The following is a 20,563-nucleotide window of genomic DNA, read 5'->3' on the forward strand; positions in this document are numbered from 1 at the left end:
AGAGCAGTTTGGGTTTTGAGCCAAACGCTCAAGGCCAGTGGTGTGAAATAAACCTCCCTTTTTATGTCAGGAATGAGGTTCAGGCGTTCTTGACGTAAATGTACCATTATTTTATTATTAGTGAAAATGTTCCCATCCAGTGGCTACAAAAAGTTACCTATCTCAGAGCTTCATTTTAGTCTTCCTCTAACCTGGTAAGATCAAGTTCCAGAAGCCAGTTCGAAAGGTTACAGTGTATCCGGAGTGCTGTTTCTTCTCTTATGTTGATCAAGTTTCTCATATATCTTTCTTCCAAGTTCACTAGTAGATATCGTTGATCAAAATATATTGAAGTACCTAATATATAAGGTTATAGCTCAGGATAAGTTAATTACCAATTCAGGCTGGGAGACTATTTTTTCGAGACGTTGGATTGGTTCGTTTGAATTGTCCCACAAAGGCATTTCAATGTCTTTCCTCTATTGTGCGATTATTTTTTTCAGTTTGTTTATGTTGAGTTTTTTTTACTTAATTATATAGTTACTATTATGTGATTATAATGTATCTTCAGTTTCAAAAGTGTTTAAAGTTTCCTAGAGTTTTTCTAGAGGAAATGATTTCAAAAATTCATTGATAAAATCTAACAGCCCAAGTTACAGTCTATCCAAAGTAAAAGTGAACTGCAGTCATCCTAATTTAAAAGCTCACAATATAGCAATGTTGCCGTATGTAACTTTGACTTTTAGTATCTACTAAATAAAATAAAGAAATGTTATGTTACAAAAACATCATTTATTTTAGCAATATCACTGTTTACTGATCACTGCTACTATAGACTATAGCACGATTAACGATGTGTGTGTAACTTAGCATTGTTTTTACTTGGTATGTATAGAATTATTGACATAGATCATTAGTGCTATTGTTTTTAGAGAATTAATTTTGGTTTATATCATACATCCTAATTTTTTGTTGCTTTTCTTTAAAATAAAAAAAAATTTATTTGGTATGTTTCCCCCATTTTAATATATATCATACAATTTAATGATTTTATCCCATGCACAATTTTCACAATAAAATTTAAGACATAATTATATTCGCCTCAATACAAATTTGTGTTGAACAACTAAATAAAATAATAACACAGACTTAGTCTGCTTTCGGTATGAGGGAACAAAATATGGGATAGGATAGGATAGGAACATTATTCATTTTTAATTTTTTTTATATGTATTTTAAAGTATCCTTTTACCAACTATGGGTTTATCTGGACTGGGCCTAAAGTTTAACGTGGGCTCCGAACCACGGTCCTTAGCATTAAGCCTACCGACTGGCGAGTGACCAACTTTAGAAATCGTCCCAGAAGACATCCGGTTTTACCCAGCTTGGTTACTGGCGTGACTGGGATCATTTTCCTTGATGGATTTTACACTCTTGTCTAGAACATTCACAAATTTTAAACAATCAAAAACATAAATTTAAGACCATGCCCTAGCAGGATTCGAACCCGCGGCTATCGCAACAGTAGGAGGACCGTCCCATAGCCTTTACCACTGTGCCACCTAGCCGGCTCTTACTTACTAACTAAGAACTGAAGAAATATGGAAAAGAGGGAAAAAGCGCTATAGACATGGAATTTTATTTTAATAATATTTTTTAAGTCACATTTCGGTTTTAGTTCAAATATAATTGATGAGTATAATGTGACGTCAGGGGTTGGCATGTATCCATATGAAATCTTCAACCAATGAAATGCCTTCCTAAACAAATATTTTCATTACAGGTGTCTGTAATGGTAATTTAAACTAAGCAATGAAATGCAGCGAAATGGCGTTCTCAGCATCTTCTCTGCTAAGACCACACAAATAATAATTAATAAATTGTATGTGTTAAGTTTAAGAAGTCTAATTAGAATTAAAATAAATAGTTGAAAAGAATATAAAAAGAAGAAGTATACTATAGGTTTCGAATAAATCTCTTTTTATCCATTAAATATTGAACACAAAAATTTTAATAAGATATTAAAAAATTAGTGTCTTGTAATAATGAACACAAGAACATTTACAAGTGATAAAATCACAATCCAAAAACAGATTGATACTGGTTTTTGGGACTATTTTGATAGTGTTTTCAGAGACAAGAGTGGTGATAATATGTAATGATGCTTAGGGATAGGATATTTTGTACTTTTATTATTTTTAAAATAGTTTTCCATATAGGATTAATTGCTTGATAAAAAATCTACATCAAACCGGATATGTAGTAATATTACGAAACTAAAAATATTATCTACATACCGCGAAAAGTGTTGTTGCATTTTAGAGGTTGATATTTTATATAGATAAAGGTTTCAATTTCAAAATATCTAGTAGCGGTAAACTGTATAATTTATATACCGGTATACTAAAAACGAATTGCTTATACATCTTTAAATCGATCTAATATTCTATAATATTTAGATATTTTTCTATTCTATATTTTTCTATAATATATAGGGACTGACAAGTAATTTAAAAGTGTGGACTTTTATGAAGTTTAGATAATTATACAAAAAATTGGTGTAATGGTAAATGCGAAGACCTACAAGAGGAGTAGCCGTTAATCTAGAACAATATTGGTTATTTAAAAACTCATTTTGAAAAAGATGATATATCGAGCCAAACTTAGTATCCAGTTTTCCACAAGTTTTTTTAAACAAGTTAATTCTTTAGTAGTCGAACAACTAAAAGAATGGTACATCAGTTAATTTTGCCACTAAAGCATTTTATATTGCACTGAACTTTTGCTTCAAATTACTTCAATATTTCCCTTAGAGTTCTCGTTCTTATATACAATAATTTTTGGGAAGTGTTTATACGATATCCTAGTAATGTTGAGCGCATTTGCATATTTCAGAACGTCTTTCATGCAATTCACAGCTAACATTGTTCTCGTGTGTAATAAATATCTAATGCTTTCTTTAAGCTATCATATATTTATTTAAACTAGTTTTTTATGTAAATTCAAGAAGTTTATTAATACATTTCATTGAGTCAGTGACTTATGAGTTTTAAAGGTGGTGTTTGAAGGCAAGTATCTAAGAGAGTGCTGTAATAAAGAAGTGTGTGTAGATGGAGACTCATGTCAGAGGTTTGTAAATCGTTCACTAACTAAATCTAAACACCTTGGTAATGATAAACAAATAACGAAATCGTCTGTTCAAATCAACAACAATTTGATTGAAGAAAAAACAGATTTTTTCAGTTAATTATTGCAGTAAATGAAATATTAGTACGTTCCAACAAATCATAGTATATCATAGCACATAATCACATTAGCATAAAATGCTAATAAACCTCTCGTCCATAGAATGGAAAAATTAGTAGCTAGTGATGATCAATACTTTTAATAATACATTCTTTTAGTTTCAATTTAAATTAACAAATATTTTTTACAAACAATTGCCACGCAATGAATCCTATTAAAGACATATTTTAAGCTTTAATTTAACCGGAACTAAAAGTTGTAGTTTGTCGCTAGATAATTTCAGAAAAATTGTAAATCAAAACACCTTTTATTCCAAATACTCTAGTATTCAAAATTTGAACTTGCTGAATAGTTATTGATTTGTCTTAATGTTTTTGAGGTATCAGCCAGGAGGAGATAAAAATACAGTAGAATAGAATTAGCAGTTTAATAGATAACACGACTGTACGAAAAAAATTTCGTTCTTGGTCCTAAAGTTTATTTTATGATTTTCCGCTTAGTTATGAACAAAGACGAAAAGAAAATACCTTTTTTTGGTATAAAGTTTGCTTTTGTAATAGTTGTAGTAATAATACTCATATTTGAATTTTTTATAAATTTTTATTATTTTTAATACATTTAAAAATACCGAGCGATGGGAGTGGGGTTTAAACGTTCACACAGCGCTGATAGATGGCACTAGAGTGATAAACAATGATCAGGTGTTTTGTACGAAAAATTATCACGGAAAAGTGGCTCATCTCTTAGTTCTCATAAAAGTAATTCCGTTAAGGAGTTTTTACCTACATCAGAACAACCAAAACACCATCTTATTACTACAGAAGATTTTAATGATGTAATTCGGGATTTGAATTTGCCAAAAAGTAAAGCAGAGCTTTTAGGCTGTCTCTTAAAACAGTGGAATTTGCTTGATGATGTTAATAACACGGATCAGCGGACTAGGCATGAAACATTCTCAACATTTTTCACAAAAGAAGATGGACTTTGTTTTTGCAATGACATAAAGCTATGTTCGAAGGAATTGGCATACCTTGTGTTCCTAGCAAATGGCATTTATTCGTTGACAGCTCTATAAAAAGCTTAAAAGCTATTTTATTACACAACGGAAATGAATTCCCATCTCTTCCAATTGCTCACTTAGTACATCTTAAAGAAAATTATGAAAGTGCTAAAATTTTGCTTGAATTTGTAAAGTATCGCGAGTATAACTGGCAGTTGATTGGAGATTTTAATATGGTGGGATTTTTTATGGGACTTCAAACCGGACATACAAAGTATCCGTGTTATTTGTGTTTATGGGATAGCAGAGCGGATGCTAATCATTATACTCAACGGTCATGGCCTGTAAGAACAGAACTTTGTGTCGGCAAGGAAAACATAAAATTTGAGCCAATTGTTGAAGCAATGAAAGTGTTAATGTCACCTCTGCCATTAACTTAGGCTGATGAAACAATTTGTTAAAAAACTGGATCAAACCTCACAAGCGTTTGGATATTTGAGCAAATTTTTTCCAAAATTATCAGAAGCAAAGGTTGTTGGTCCGCAAATCAGACAGATTTTCGCCGATAATTTTCCAATCCTACTGAATCGTACTCAAAACGGGAGTTAGAACAATTTCAAAGCAGTAGTTTCTGGATTTTTAAGAAATAATAAAGCGGAAAACTACAAAAAGATAGTTGAAAATATGCAAAAAAATTAGAGTGCAAGATGTTATTAAAATTTTATACCTTGCATGTTAATATAGATAAATTCAAAAACAACATGGGAGCGTATATCACCGGGACATTATGAGCTTGGAACAACGGGAAAGCGTGCACTTTTAAATTATATTCTACTTTTTTGTAAGTTATGATGGTAGTAAAATAAAAATAAATAGTTCTAAATAAAAAAGCAAGCTTTTTCATGTCATATTTTTCGTCTAATTACGGCCCAAAGAATTGGAATTTAATGCTTTAAAATCAAAGTCAAATTTTGTGTTGACCCCTGTCATATATCAATCTATATTAACTAAATAACCACAAGAGAACCAGTGATGGGTCAGCCTAATTTGAGTACTTATAGTGGCGCAAGTTTGAAGAGACCGAGTAAATTGGTTGAAAATGAAAACTGGTTTGAACTGGAAGAGTGAAGTGATCTTTAATAAAGCTTTTCATAAAACCTGGGGAAAATATGAAATAGTGGATTATGCGTACGGCGTACAGGATATTTCATTAAGAGAATTGTTTCTTTAAAAAATTTCTATAAATCTTGTTTAATAATTATATAAACTTTCACGATTTTTCCTGGAATATAGTTTTTAAGACAATATTCCCCTCACTTTTTTGTTATAGATTTTAAAATATAAAATAATAGTATCTCAGTGAGCTAACACAAAGCAAAAGTCTACGTCCAATTTCGTTCATAATTTATGGACGAAATATTATGTAAATGTCAGATCGAAAAGACAGAACTGCATTTAACATATAATAAGTTTTAAAATGTATTAATATAATATTACTACTCCTCGACTATATGTTATTATCATGACTTAAAATTAGGTACTTACCTCATTGCTTCTTATTTATAGCACTTTTTAGAGATTTTACCATTTAGTATAATTCATTATAAAACTACACAAGATTACAAAGTTTGGTTGTCTGGGGTCTGCTTCCTAGTTCAGTGTCGGTCAAGAGTTCAGCATTTCGGTAATAATATTGTAGTGTAGTATTTTTTCATAACCTATTACGACTATATTATTATTATAATGCGTAAGTTATTGTTAAACATATATTTTTTGGTTTACTGTATAGATGTTGGATGTTGCTTCGTATCTATTGGAAAATATTGCGGTTAAGTAGCTGGACAGGTATATTAGGGAGGTTCTATTCCTCACTTGAATTCAATTACAAAGAAGCAACAATAGAAGCACCATAAGCCAAGCTTTAGTTCGAGTTTCAACGATATTCTTACAGGAGAATAAAAGTAAGTGCTCAATTTTGTTCGAACATTGTTCTATTTCCATTTTCTCAACAACAAATACTAAACTGTAATTAAACATATTAAACATATCCTTTACTTTATCTGTCCACTTGTTTTCATTAGAGAGTGTAGATTTTATCATAGGGATTCCCCAAGTATATTTGCAACAACGAGAGTTTCATATTAAATAATGATGGATATATTGTATTATAATGTTATAGACAAGGAACACACGGACAACTATAAATAAAATTTCCTGTCCCTTTCTTGTAACATATTATAACTAGACACAGCAGCTTGTTAGTTATAAATGATAGTTTCTGCTATTTAAAATTAAATATTTAAACTTAAAATGACTTTGAACTATTTATGTCGTAATAATTTACCTGTATTTTGGAATAAAATGGCAACGTTGTTTGTTGTATTTGGATCCATCAAGGAATGCATAGATTATGGTTTTAATGAATACTGTGACAAAAAATTATTTATTTTAGAAGATGGAACAGAGAAAAATCTTAGTTCTGTACACTGGTGGTACAATTGGGATGAAAAAAAATGAAGATGGTGGTAAGTTCATTTCGTTTATATATGTTTTTATTTTGTTTTGTATTTACTTAATTAACTCCAAATCTCAAAAAAAGTTCCGTTATAATCAAGTATTGCATATTATGCTGCTATGAACAAACAGTAATAATCTAACTTTAAAGTTAAACCAGTAAAGTAATTTGAATATAAAGACTAATTATGTTATTCTGATGACTTACTGTTGAAAAATAAAAGAAAAGTACATAAATTATTATTTTCGACAACTGATTTATTAATATTAGAAAAATATTATAAAAAGAACACTGGCTTAGTTGGAGCAGGAGTAATATTAAATACAGAAAGAAATGTCCAAACATTTCTTAGAAATAAATATTCTATATTAATCTGAGGTTTGTGATAGTTCCATAAAAATTCAATTGATTTTCAGTTTATGTACCAGTAAAAGAGGAATTCTTAAAATACATATGCAACATCAGTAAATTGAATTCATCTGATTGTAAAAAACGTGGTGAATTTATTATGTAAGTATTAATATATTTTTATTAAATTAATAATAAAATTATATCAACCTACGGTTTTACTGAAATTCCATTATATAAGTTGGGGAAACATTTTTTTCTGAATAGATTAACTCTAAAACTTTCAATAGTACTATTAATACTTCAGGAATATTCAATAAAGTCATACTGGAGCGAGTTTGAAAGTTAACAGATCATAGAACATTCCAGATATAATGTTAGTGTCATCTTTTTACGCAGTCAAAAGTTATTACTCTTTGAAAATTACGATTTCAGAAGGTCTGGTCACATTTTTTACAAATTTCATCGTACGACAATAATCGAAGCCCGTAGAAGCTTCACATATGGTGGCATAGTTTGCAAAAGTGGTGGGAATGAAAAATATTTTATCAATGTTGCTGTTCGGAGAATTCATCAATAGAAAAGTCGTAGTGCTCCATCATGTCTAAAACTTCAGAATCGGTAAAAATGTAGGAAAATTGGCTGATAAATTTTAAGGTATCCACCGTATAGCTCGGCTCTTCTTCCGTCATTGTCATTGCTTCTTCATTTATTCTGGTCCCAGCAAGACTCCTTTAATAATAAAAAGCTGACTTCAAAAGACTTTTCATGGCTAGTCTAGGGTTTTGGAATTTATATTAATAAATTCGCTTCGAAATACATTAAAAAATTGAAACAATTTTTCTACAACTCATTATTTTGTTGATTATTCTTCTTCTACAGAAATATTACTTATTGTTTATTTCACTACATTCAAAGACAGTTTGGTGTTATATATATAATGGTGGCATAGTCTTCAAAAGTGGTGGGAATGAAAAATCAATATAGCTTTTCCGAGAATTCATTCATTCATCAATAGAAAAGTCGTGATGCTCCATCATGTCTAAAACTTCAGAATCGGTAAAAATGTAGGAAAATTGGCTGATACATTTTAGGGCCTCCACCGTATAGCTCGGCCCTTCTTTCGTCTTGTTATTGCTTTTGTCATTTATTCTGGTCCCAGTAAGACTCCTTTAATGATAAAAAGCTGACTTCAAAAGACTTTTCATGGCTAGTCTAGGGTTTTGGAATTTAAATTAATAAATTCGCTTCGAAATACATTAAACAATTGGAACAATTTTTCTACAACACATTATGTTGTTGTTTATTCTTCTTCTTCAGAAATTTTACTTATTGTTTATTTCAGTACATTCAAAGACAGTTCGGTGTTTTACAAGATTCAAGAATACGACAAATTGATTGATTCCAGTTATGTAACGATCAAGGATTGGAAACAAATGGCATCAGATATAAAAGTAAAAGATATAAATGGATGAAGGTCAGGATGTTCTGATTATTATGAATTTTTAGGATAATTATTCCCAATACGATGGTTTTGTCATCTTGCATGGAACAGATACATTGGCATATACTGCTTCGATATTGTCGTTCATGTTAGATGGATTATCCAAGCCAGTGATATTAACAGGAGCAATGGTAACGTATATTATTTACAACACCTTTCTATGATTATCATGAAATATAATTTTGACGAATTTATGATGGACTTCTTTGGAGATGGACTAAAATGTTCACAACAGAATATATTAGAGATATTTCTATAAAACAAAAAAAGGCTTTCTAGTGGCTTCAATTTCACCTGTACGACTTCCATACTGTCATTAAATGCTTAAAAGTTAGTCTCATTCGGTTACTGAGTTATATTCATTAATCTCTAGGAGATTTCAACCCTTCAGAATTCCAATGTAATGTTTCAAAAAGTAAATATTACAACTATACGATCATATTCATTCAAAAAAACCGCCCACACAGGAACGCTTTAACGTGTGAAACTTTTTTTGGAGTTCTGAATGCGGGTAGCGATATAACATTGCCATACTGAGCACGAAGAGTAAATCTACCAACAGCTATATTAAAAAACTGATATGGTTATCTTGATGCAGCTCTAAAATCATTATAGTACCTCTTCTCTCAACTTCATGTCTCGATAACAAGCTAATAATGGGAAAGCTACGAACAGCAATGAAACTAGAATAGTTCAGTCAAACTAGTAACACCATAAATGATTGATGGTTTTCTTAATAATGTACAAGATACACGATACACACAAGCAATAGCATCCATTAGCGATGAACTGATTGATCTATACGTTATGTATTTGCGATTTCATATATATTTCTTATAATTTTTATATTTCTAGATATCTATTTTTGAAGATAAAACGGACGCCATCAACAATATATATTGGTCCTTATATTTTGCTAGTCATTATGATATATCCGAGGTTTGCATTTTTTTTAACAAAAATCTGCTTAGAGGTAATCGAACCACCAAAGTCGACACTGGCAGTTATGACGGATTTAGTTCGCCCAATTTTGAGCCTTTAGCTACTGTAAACTTAGATGAAAAAACAGGTGAGTTTTTATAAGCTTCTCCGTACAGTAATATATTAATTTTAACTTATTTTAAGAACGCCAAATACAGGTTGCATTAAAAAAGTACACAAAGTAATTAATTACTACTATATAATAGTGTTATTCGCTGAAGTATTTCTTTATTCCATTTATATTCTCTGCAATTTATTTTCACAATACCGATGACGTATTCGTCTTACTCGCGAGTACGCTCTTGTCTTTTGCAAAAAGAACTCGATTTTTGAAATGGTTTTTCAGTCAATTCGTGTGGTGCCCATTTTCTCTTCTTTTGGATATTTCTTACTGCATGTCTATGTTTGGAAATGGTTAATTTATCAGCTGGTAAGCTGTCGGAGTTTGAGCCGGGTTTTTGTGCAATAAGTTTCGCAATATATTATCTTCGAGCTTTTTTCGTCTTCTAAGTCGTTCTTTGTCACGGATATCAAAATCACCACTTTTACGTCGGTTAACCCGAAACTAACAGTGAGTACCTGATGAAGCAGATATCTTCAAGTCAAAGAACAACAGTAATGAATGTTAAAAATGTAATTTGGACCTTTCAATGGTTAGTGTCTATATACATTGAATAAATCGTTTGTTTGTTTAACAGCTACATTCAAATTTCGCATTTTTAACAATAAATATTGCTGATAAAAATTCAACCAAACATCTAGTAGTAGTTTTTTTGTAGCCTATAGATCAGCTCATCTGGAGTTAACTGGAAGGCTCCTGTTAATATTTTTAATGCATTGTGAATTATGTGGGCTCTACATCCAGTTACAATGTTTAATTCTTTTTAATATTGTCGTTATGACATCAGATTACGATTACTGTATATCTAATTTAGTAGTGGATTGTTTGATAATATTTCATATTCAAAAATTGGATAGGAATATATATTTTTAGATACATTTCTTCATTACTCTTACTTGTTATGTTTATTGGTAATAAGCAGTAATAATGTAAAAAATAATAAGTTTAAGTTTAATATTTATTGGCTTAATATTATATATTGTTTTCTACATTCATACTATTAGTTTTAGGAAGCGATATTATACGAGAGCGGACAAATAATCCTAATAACCTGCGAAAAAATATCACATTGGTAATAAAAAATAACTTGACCGAAAAAATAGGTGTATTGTTTTGTACACCAACTACAAACCAAGTTCATGTAAGTTAATTTCAGTCAGTACTAGAATGTGCTTATCTTTTAAGCATTGATATTAATATTTGAAGTTTTTCATGCTTGCTATTCTTTACAATAATTAAATTATTTTCACCAAAGGCCATTAAGCAGAAGAAGTGTAGCGCTAGTGCTTTTCATTGAGTTTAGTATCACACTCTTTAGATTTAGTAATCCAATGTAAATATTAAGAATAAATAGTTCTTCAAGTGTTTGATACAATTCTTCATACTTCAAATTATTCTTCACTGAACTGTTATTTGGTTGTTAGTAATAACTATTTTTGCACAGAAAATTTTGGAATGAATTATTGGGTATTACCTTATCTGCTACAAAATAGTTCTTAACATGTAGTGGTGATATAATTTATCTATGATATTATGAAGGATCTTTAAGAAGCTCTTAAATTCTATCATTCATCTCTGTGATGAGCCATTGCATCAAACGTTAGTTTTTCCTACCTTTTTGACAGTATTTGAATACCACGTCCAGAGCCTCACCGTCATTAATCTATTGAGGAAAATTAACGAGTACAGTTATATGAGTATAATAGAAGACAGTTAGACAGACAGTTATAGTGTTACACAGTAACTGTATCGTCTTTCTGCATCTATAACAACAATTCTTTAATGGTTGAATCAAACGCGTTAGTTACAATACACTCACTTTTTTAAGATCACTTTTTTTTTCTTCTAGAAAATTTCTTTATAAAAAAAAAAAACGTAACAGTGGGCTTGGTATGTTTAACCTGATATTTTATGTTATTTTTATGTTGAAAGACGTCATACATATATGTAGATTGTTAAAATCTACCTAGTAGTAATTTAGTTTATGTTTACAGATCCGAAGAAGTTTGGAGGGGGCAAAAGGACTGGTTATTTTAACGTTTGGAAATGGTAACATGAATACCGATGCTGAAGGTGTAATTGAAACGTTACGTGATGCAATAAAAAAAGGCACTGTCATACTTAATGTGACGCAATGTTTGAAAGGCTCAGTCATGTCGAATTACGAACCTGGAAATGTAAGTATATACAGTAAGCTCGTTAAATCTTAACCCTTAAGAAGACTTTTCAAAATTTATATTATTTTCGGAGATTATGTGGGTGACTCTCCTTGTCTAAAATATGACTTTTGGACTTGGGATCGCTGTAGTTGATCATTATCTTTATCGCCAATCACGGTAGTCCACGAAATTTTCTTTGCCTCCTATTTGATATTTTCCATTGCCTATAAACATCTGGAAAGAATTGATTCGCCAGTTAAGCTGTCTAAGTCATCAGCTAAAATATGTCTGAAAGTTAATTGAGAAGCTGGGCTAGGTTTTCGCCCAACAAGCCTTCCATGTCCTCTAGACCGATCTTTGTTATTGGCATTTAAATAATTGAAACCAAATCCGACAATTGGCACATAATGACTTAATGTCACTGCATTGATACTGCCCATTTTCACCAATATACATACAAATACCCAACATATTTTTATGTTTATATTATTAAATTACTGTACCATTATTTTAGGATCTGCATAACATCGGCGTTATTTCTGGAAATGATATAACTACAGAAGCAGCATATGCAAAAATGGTGGTCTTGTTACAAAATAACCCAGTGGATATTTTCAAAATTAGTGTACGTGGAGAAATGACCGTTAAATAGACAGTAAGCTATCAGATACCAAAACGAAGAAAAATTATGATGTTAGCACCGTTCACCGACAAGTATAATAATAATATTAATTAGTTATGTAAGATTAATACAAAATTGTCACTCTGTATATGTGACTCGCAAAACGAAAAATTTTAAAAAATGTCTAATCTAGTCAATGACCAATACATGAATTAAATATGTATACTGGATTTAGTTAAATACAAACAGGTATACATTTATTATTAACGTAATATATATTATTTGAAATGATAAAACTTATTTTATTAATCATAAATTATATCTAATCTATAAATTATATCTATAAATTCTATGGTTATAAATGAGACAAGGTATTTGTGACATAATAATTTTATATTCTGTCTTATAAAATCCTCAAAAGCATTTGTTTTCTAATCTATGACATTTTCTCATGAAAATGTTTATGAAATTTGAAAAAATGTATTTGAGTTATGACATGTTTTGAAGAAAAGTTTTGAAAACATGGATTTAGTTCTTTTCAAGTCAAGAAATCTTTTCCTCCAAAACAAGAAAGCGGTTTCTCTCCAAATTATAAGCAACTCGGCTTCTATTTACACTTGTTCAGTTGCTTTCAATGGAACATGCCGGTAATACTTTTTTATCTGCATCGTAAATCCATTCCATTCTAATCGACCCATTAATTCTATAATGATAGTAGATTACATATATATATATATATATATATATATGTATATTTATATATATATATATATATATATATATATATATATATATTGATAATAATCTCTTTATGGTCAACATTACTGAGTGATTTCAAGATAGATCATAATGTAATTAGCTAAACATATTGCATCACTAATAATGTAAATAGTTAATAAAATTGCTGAATTAGCATTACATTGGTATAACCAATGAAACTTTAGAACTTTTGGTAGCAAATTAGGTAGACCTATTTTTCTAGTGTATAGGTAACAGGTCAATTGAAAAGTCCCAGGCCTATCATAGTAAAACACATTTTTTTTTGGCAAAATTAGTTTATTTATTTAACATAATTCCCTTCAAGGGTGATACACTGATTACAGCGACCTTACAACTTTTCAATACCATTTTTGTACTACGATATGTCCTTTGCTTCAAAATAGGCCACATTTTCGGCGATCACCTCTTCATTCGACGAACATTTCTTCCCAGTGAGCATTCTTTTGAGATCTGAGAACAGGAAATAGTCGCTGGGGGCCAGATCTGGAGAATACGGTGGATGAGGAAGCAATTCGAAGCCGAATTCACGGATTCTTGCTATAGTTTTCACTGACTTGTGACACGGTTCATTGCCTTGGTGAAACAGCACTTTCTTTTTCTTCAAATGCGGCCGTTTTCCGGTCCAATAATGGCATGTAATAGTGGCTGTTGATGATCCTTCCTTTTTCAAGGTAGTCAATGAAAATTATTCCATGCGCATCCCAAAATACAGACGCCATAACTTTGCCAGCCGACTGTTGCGTTTTCCCACGCTTTGGACCGGGTTCATCCTGTGCAGTCCACTCGGATGACTGTCGATTGGACTTCGGAGTGAAATGATGGAGCCATGTTTCATCCCATTGTCACATATCGATGCAAACTCGGGTTTATTACGCTTGATCATCTTCAAACACGGCTCCGAATCATCAACTCGTCGTTGTTTATGGTAAAAATGCATGGTTTGCACACAGCTTTCTCATACCCAAATATTCGTGAATGATATGATGTACACGTTCAGTTGATATCTTTAGAGTGTCGGCTTGAACTATATCGGGGTGTTATTTTGTAAATGAGAAATTTCAAACAAAATAATAATATAATAATCAAAATGTTTTTCGCTATTATCTAAAATCTATTCCTATCTTTCTGTCAACATGGCGATATAATAATCGTCGAAATATCAGTGTTGATTTGAGAGCACTTCGATCATCGATTAATGTTTACACTTCCTGTTTAAGAGGTATGAAGTTGCGAAATCTGGGAGTGCGCTGGGCACTGGGGAATTTTCTATTCGACCTAAATCTTTATATCTCTTAGTCGGTATAGCTATTCTCTTTTGCAGAAATACCTCCGAGTATCTGCAGTAATTTGCAGTAATACACCTATTGCTCCCACACCATATGCACATCAAGACTTAGAGACTATGGATATTCATCTTTGGAGTCTATGTATCTAAACCATTATATAATAATAAGTTTACAAAAATAAAACACAATTATTCCATAAAAGTGCGCTTCTACATATTCAGCAGTTTAATTTAATGTATTTATTACAATTAAATTTTAGGACAAACGCAGAAAGAGCGAGCTTAAAAATTCGAATATTTTCAGTGGCAAAAATTTAACGAAGCTGTTTTTTCCCAAATGGCAACCCTTCAGAAACACGCGAAACTCGCTACGTCCCCCAGTTACCTGGTCGTGGCTCTTAATTGAAAACAAATCGGCGAAGTATTAGAGAGAGTGAATTAAACTTTTTCCCTTGGGTAATCCCGAAAATGTCCTGGCCCATTAAATTAATTTCTTTTAAGGGGTTTTACATTTGGTTTATAGAGGTATAGGTGTACTGAATGTATATTTAATGCAGGTATGGGGTTGTTGGGGAGTCATATGGTCATGGATTATGGGAATCATTCAAATTTAGTTGTTTATTTTTCGTTATAATGTTAATACTTCGTTGTACATATTTATAGGTTATAAAACATATAAAATAATAAAGAAATGTCAAATCGAAAGGTGTATGACTACATAAATGGTATAAAATATAGGAAAAGGACAGTTGGAGCTTTTGCGGATGAAGCACTAATATCAATTGATAAGAATACCTACAGAAAATCTTAACCAGGTGGAATGTATTACTAATATCATCGAAGAGAGAAGTTACTGTAATAGGGGAACCAGAATAAATAAATCTCCTATCATGCTGATATATAAAATGAAATGGAAAAAAATCACAATTATCAGTACATAATACATTTCTATTATATAGGGTGGGGCAAAAGTCCCTCTATCATTTTGCTTCAACCATTGTGTTGTGTAGATGTCCAAATTTTATTGTGGATAAATATGCGCCACAAGAACGAGCAGACATAGTGACAATATTTATTGAAAATAATCGTTTCAGTATTGCCACTTAGCGGATATTGCATCAGTGGTAGCGGGACTTATGCCCTACGTTCTACAAGCATGTATTGAAACCTATAGGGACATATGGAATGCAATTATGGGAATGTTCCGCGAAAATTAATATAAATACAATACAAAGTCCTGAGAAGTATTGTAGGAGTACCGATATATTACAGGACTGATTACTTACACCGAGATCTTCAGATACCGATTGTCACTTAAAACGTCAAGAAAATTATAAAGAGACATGAAGACAGACTTTATTCTCACGTCAATATCGTAATATAATTCTTGGATAACAACAGGACACAGACTCAAAGGAATAAAAATTTAATCTTTCCTGTAGTGTAGGTGTGAGGTGCATTTAATATAAAAACAGCAGTGTAAATTCATAAAAATTATTACACTAGGGACTAAGATAGGGCCGATGGTTCCTCCTAGGTACATACCTAGATTGAAGTTATTTTTAAGACAAATTGTAAGTTAGTCGGCAACAACTAGTAATAATGTAATAGATACAATTTAAAAAAATGTTGATATTGGCTGTACTTTCTGTGTGTATGATGTCAAATGGAATGAAATTTTTATATCATTTTATAAAAAAAAACACATATTTTTCTGCAAAGAATAGTCTTTAAACGCTGAATTAGATGATCCACACGATGGGTCATACTGAAACTTAGATTAATACAATATTTAAAGCAAGTGAAACAATTGTGTTCAGTTGATTTATTTTTATGATTCAGGTGTTACGTAAAGTCATGTTATCTTATCTCTTGATTTATATCACGAACATTTCTGTATCCCCTTCCATACAGGGTGTCTGAACTATTGGCAGCTTTAGATATTTTTAAAATGTTTCTGAAAAGAACAACTTTGAAACTAATTATAATTTACGTACTAATGTTTTTGCGATAATTATAGCCAAACATATGAGGAAATATAACTGATCAAAATATAGGCATGCACCTAATATATAAGTATTTAATTATAAATAAAACAATTTATTGAGATCAGCCAGATTTATTTTTCGATATTTACAATAAGATAAATAAAATTCACAGTTTAACATCTAACAAGGGTATAAAACATTAAGTTTGATATTTTTTTACAAGCTAACGATAGAGATTTCAATTTGTTCTACGTAGAAGGACAAGTTAATCTAAAAACTTATTTACACGTTTGGAACATCGATAATTGCCAGATATGTTCAGTTTGCATTGGAGAATCATCAGGTGATTATTACAATCAGTAATATACAATCAAAATCTCTTTCTGCTTAGTACTAACCCTGTCTTAATATAATTGCTTACGCCTAGGATACTGGAGCAAATATACAAGGAAAATAGGCCTTTAATGTTTCCTTTTTATTTTTCGACAACAAATCATTTCTGTACGCTTCTCTTCCAACATAAAGTTTTGTACGTTCGCCTAAATGTATAAACTTCTTGACCTAAACAAAACAACGAATATTTACAAAGGAAATAAATTAACAGGTACAACAAATATCACATTTATATTAAGAAAAGGGCAAAAATATATTAAATAAACGAGGGACGTTCAGAAACAATATGTAGTAGTGTTCATAAATATGCTGGTTCACTGTTATCTAACTTAGCACAATCTGTTAACAATGTTTTGAATGTACACTACTACGAAAACTGCGCTGATAGCATAGTTTAATGTAACAGATGGCAATAAAATCTCTACACGACAATGCCAGAACCACACAATCACCGCAAACCCAACAAAATAAGAATTTTCTTGACCTGGTCCCTTCAGGTTATCATTTCCTCGTATCTCTGGATCTACACAAGTTTTTTATAATTATGTTTTGAATAAAATATTTTTTTCTGAACGTACCTCACATACAATTAGTTTCAAACTAGTTGATATTTCTTACTCATTTTCAAGCTAACTAATGTTGTTCTTCATTGACACTTATATGGCTTCATCTTTTAATATATTTATAGTAAATATATAATTAATATTATATCTCTAAGTAAAATAAATTTGAAAGATACGCCCATGGAAAATCTTGATAGACAACAATCAACATCAATATAAATATATACTAAAACAGCATTTAAAAAGATATAATTTTAATTTGTGTAACTTTTGTAACCATTTCTATGTTATTTAATCAATAGGAATGTTGGTTTAATAAGTAGGTCATGGTGTTTTGCTTGAAAAATACTTTTCGTTTTAGAAAATATCCCAAGTCAGCTAATTTAGAACTCGTATTGATATGTATCCCGAATGTATATAGTCTATCGAAAGAAGTTTTGTACATACGCCATCAAGATTAATGTATTGCCTGCCGCAATTTGTAAATTCGTTTTAGAACCAGACAATATTTTCCATCTCATTTTATTCTAGTTAAAAAGATACACAATGCTGTCTGATAAGTTCGAACGTGTTATGGAATTAGCCTGCCTACGTCGTCCGGTTGTCAAACGTATGCAAAATTCTTCAAAATACAATTTTTAAATGCATATAATAAAATGAAGAAAGACATGGATATTTCAGAATGGGACCAATATATCCAATGGTCCTTCATGACAAAACAATAATAAAAATAGTGTTATGACCACAATATTTGATGAAAAATGGTAATCGTTGCAATAATAATTTATTAAGTTTTATTAGTCATAACATAATTGTAGATATATTGTTCTTCATGCCGAAAACTGGAATGGTTAATAACAAATTCGATTTGGATGAATTCGATCAGCTACATTGAAGAAGAAATTGACAAATGTGGCAATGAAATTATGAATAAATGTTAGATAAATTGGTACTTAATAGCTTAGTTATACACGTGAAACAAGTAAAGGTGAGTATATAATTAATATAGGATAACAGTAGGAAACGTTATTGTAGAGTGTAAAAGATTTTTGTTAAAATGTGTGAAGACAGAAAGTATAATAACGGTTTTACAGATATAGCAAATACATTAGGAAAAATGCAGTGATTAAATTTAATTTTATCAAGAAATATGTATATAGGTAGTTACAGAACAAACTAAGAAGAAATAGAGTGATAACAAAATTACTTTAGGAAACAAGGAAACATGAACTAAGCGTAAAAGGTAAATATACTCTCTAATGAATCTAAAATATATTACTTGGATATATAATTGTTAATTAGATGGATTAGGCCTTCAGGGGATACAACTACATAAAAGGACACTCCTAGAATTCTAACACATAGATGGTATGGAAAAGTTCAATGTAAATATATTCAAACAAAACCCTAACTTACAAATTATTATAACTGTTTACTTAATTGCAGGTTTAAGTCGTTCGATAATATATGCATTAGATTTACTATAATATTAAAATAAATTATATTTCATTACAATAATTTTGTTTAATTATTTTATTTAGATTAGAATTTTGTTGTATGTCAAAGCTAAACAAGTCGGTACGGCAACATTGTGACATTTTGACGTCACAAATTTAGATGACTTATATACAAAGCTTCTTTGGATAGACTGTATGTATATTTTCATCAAAGTCCTTTTATTATTCTATGTTATATATTATAAAATAACATTAAAAGAAGAAATAGTGGAAAGCAAACCTGCTATCGATTCTTTTAATTATAAACAAACTCCAATAACAATAATATGTTTAAAAATGTATCATCATATTAAATGGTTTGATGTTTGATTTTGAGTGAACCCACATGATTCAATAAAACCTCTTCACAGTTTAGTTTTCTATTTTTATCGATAATTGCAATTGTAATTAACTGCATTCAGAATATCGCCAATTATGTTAAAAATCAGGTGAATTACGAAAGAGTCCAGCTCACTTCTACCTGATTATTGCTTAAAATGGTCAACTGAAGAATCTGACCCGTAGGGAATTGAACCAGCAATTCCATAATTCAAACAAATTATACCATAATAATCAGATTACTATAACGCTTCAGATTTTTATCAACATGTCCCATTCTTGTGCGAAAGTTAACGTTTTATCTAAATCCATCAAAATGAATAACATGTCAAGTACTGCCCAGAGCTAGTCACTAATTTGTCAAATATGTCGGTAGTCAAATATTTTTTATTCATACAGCTAGCGCCGGTGAGGATATTACATCTAGTATAATATCATAGTATAGAAGGAAATTATTATCATTGATAATCATTGAAAATAGACATTAAAAATAGAAACTACCTACAAAAATTTGATTGAAAGTAAAAAATTTATATTTGCCATCATGGTGGAGAATTAATCAATTGACAGACAGAATAATCCCTCCGTTTATTTGCAATAAAAAATATATATACGAGAAAAAATTCAAATTACATTATTTTTTAGATAGTAACTTCTAGATAGTTAAAATAGTGTTTTATTTTTTATGCAGTGCTTTATATTATTTTATATATTATTCCATTGTACATTACCTCACCTGATGGAAATAAATCATAATATTCTGATTGTTTTTGAGAATAGTTGTTTCCTGTATTAAATAGTAACCAAAATTATAATAAAATCGCATAATTCCATTAAAATTTTTAATACTTGTTTAGATACATTAATTGTATATCATGTATTATGTAATTATGAAAATTATGATTCTCAATATATTAGTATTATTTCAACTGAAAATATTAAAAATATAGTTAAATTCTATCCTGCTAAATATAATTTACACAATACGCTTCGTGTTGATATTAAAGAAAGTTGCTTATATCAACAGAAAAATCAATGAACTAGAAATAGTTTACAGAATAACAATCTCATTTAAAAGTTTTTTATTTCTCAACTTTTACGCACCTAAGAAACTGATATATTTTAATTGAAATAACATTGAGTAACTTTACATTAATTCTTTATATTTTGGTTTTCAATAAAATTGAAGAAGACAATATAATTAAGAATAATATATAATATTTTTTCTGATAATTTGTTAATTA

The 20,563-nt window shown here is 30.3% G+C and overlaps 1 protein-coding gene and 1 long non-coding RNA gene across 2 annotated transcripts; both read left to right on the forward strand.

Annotated features, from left to right (window-relative positions):
* The first annotated feature begins 6,052 nt into the window (after nucleotides 1-6,052).
* LOC143200358 (L-asparaginase) lies at nucleotides 6,053-12,737 on the forward strand. The gene is made up of 9 exons (XM_076410834.1): nucleotides 6,053-6,186; nucleotides 6,678-6,750; nucleotides 7,157-7,250; nucleotides 8,434-8,542; nucleotides 8,598-8,723; nucleotides 9,448-9,661; nucleotides 10,699-10,835; nucleotides 11,689-11,871; nucleotides 12,368-12,737. Exons 2-9 carry the CDS (start codon nucleotides 6,681-6,683, stop codon nucleotides 12,503-12,505), a joined length of 1,071 nt encoding a protein of 356 aa, XP_076266949.1. The 5' UTR covers nucleotides 6,053-6,186; nucleotides 6,678-6,680; the 3' UTR covers nucleotides 12,506-12,737.
* Nucleotides 12,738-18,297: 5,560 nt separating this feature from the next.
* LOC143200091 (uncharacterized) lies at nucleotides 18,298-19,070 on the forward strand. The gene is made up of 3 exons (XR_013006625.1): nucleotides 18,298-18,472; nucleotides 18,579-18,727; nucleotides 18,787-19,070. It is a non-coding gene; the product is annotated as an uncharacterized LOC143200091 (long non-coding RNA).
* The last annotated feature ends 1,493 nt before the right edge of the window (nucleotides 19,071-20,563 follow it).

The sequence above is a fragment of the Rhynchophorus ferrugineus genome, unplaced genomic scaffold, assembly GCF_030347505.1.
Source record: "Rhynchophorus ferrugineus isolate W39M unplaced genomic scaffold, kcgeb_rfMv2 rfM7, whole genome shotgun sequence".
Lineage (NCBI taxonomy): Eukaryota > Metazoa > Arthropoda > Insecta > Coleoptera > Curculionidae > Rhynchophorus > Rhynchophorus ferrugineus.

Bases quoted from the DNA above. Each gene is read 5' to 3' on its own strand.
- LOC143200358 (XM_076410834.1), top strand. From the start codon at position 6,681: ATGGAACAGAGAAAAATCTTAGTTCTGTACACTGGTGGTACAATTGGG. The intron at 9,662-10,698 runs GTGAGTTTTTAT...TCATACTATTAG, and splicing joins AAACTTAGATGAAAAAACAG to TTTTAGGAAGCGATATTATA. The intron at 11,872-12,367 runs GTAAGTATATAC...CCATTATTTTAG, and splicing joins CGAATTACGAACCTGGAAAT to GATCTGCATAACATCGGCGT.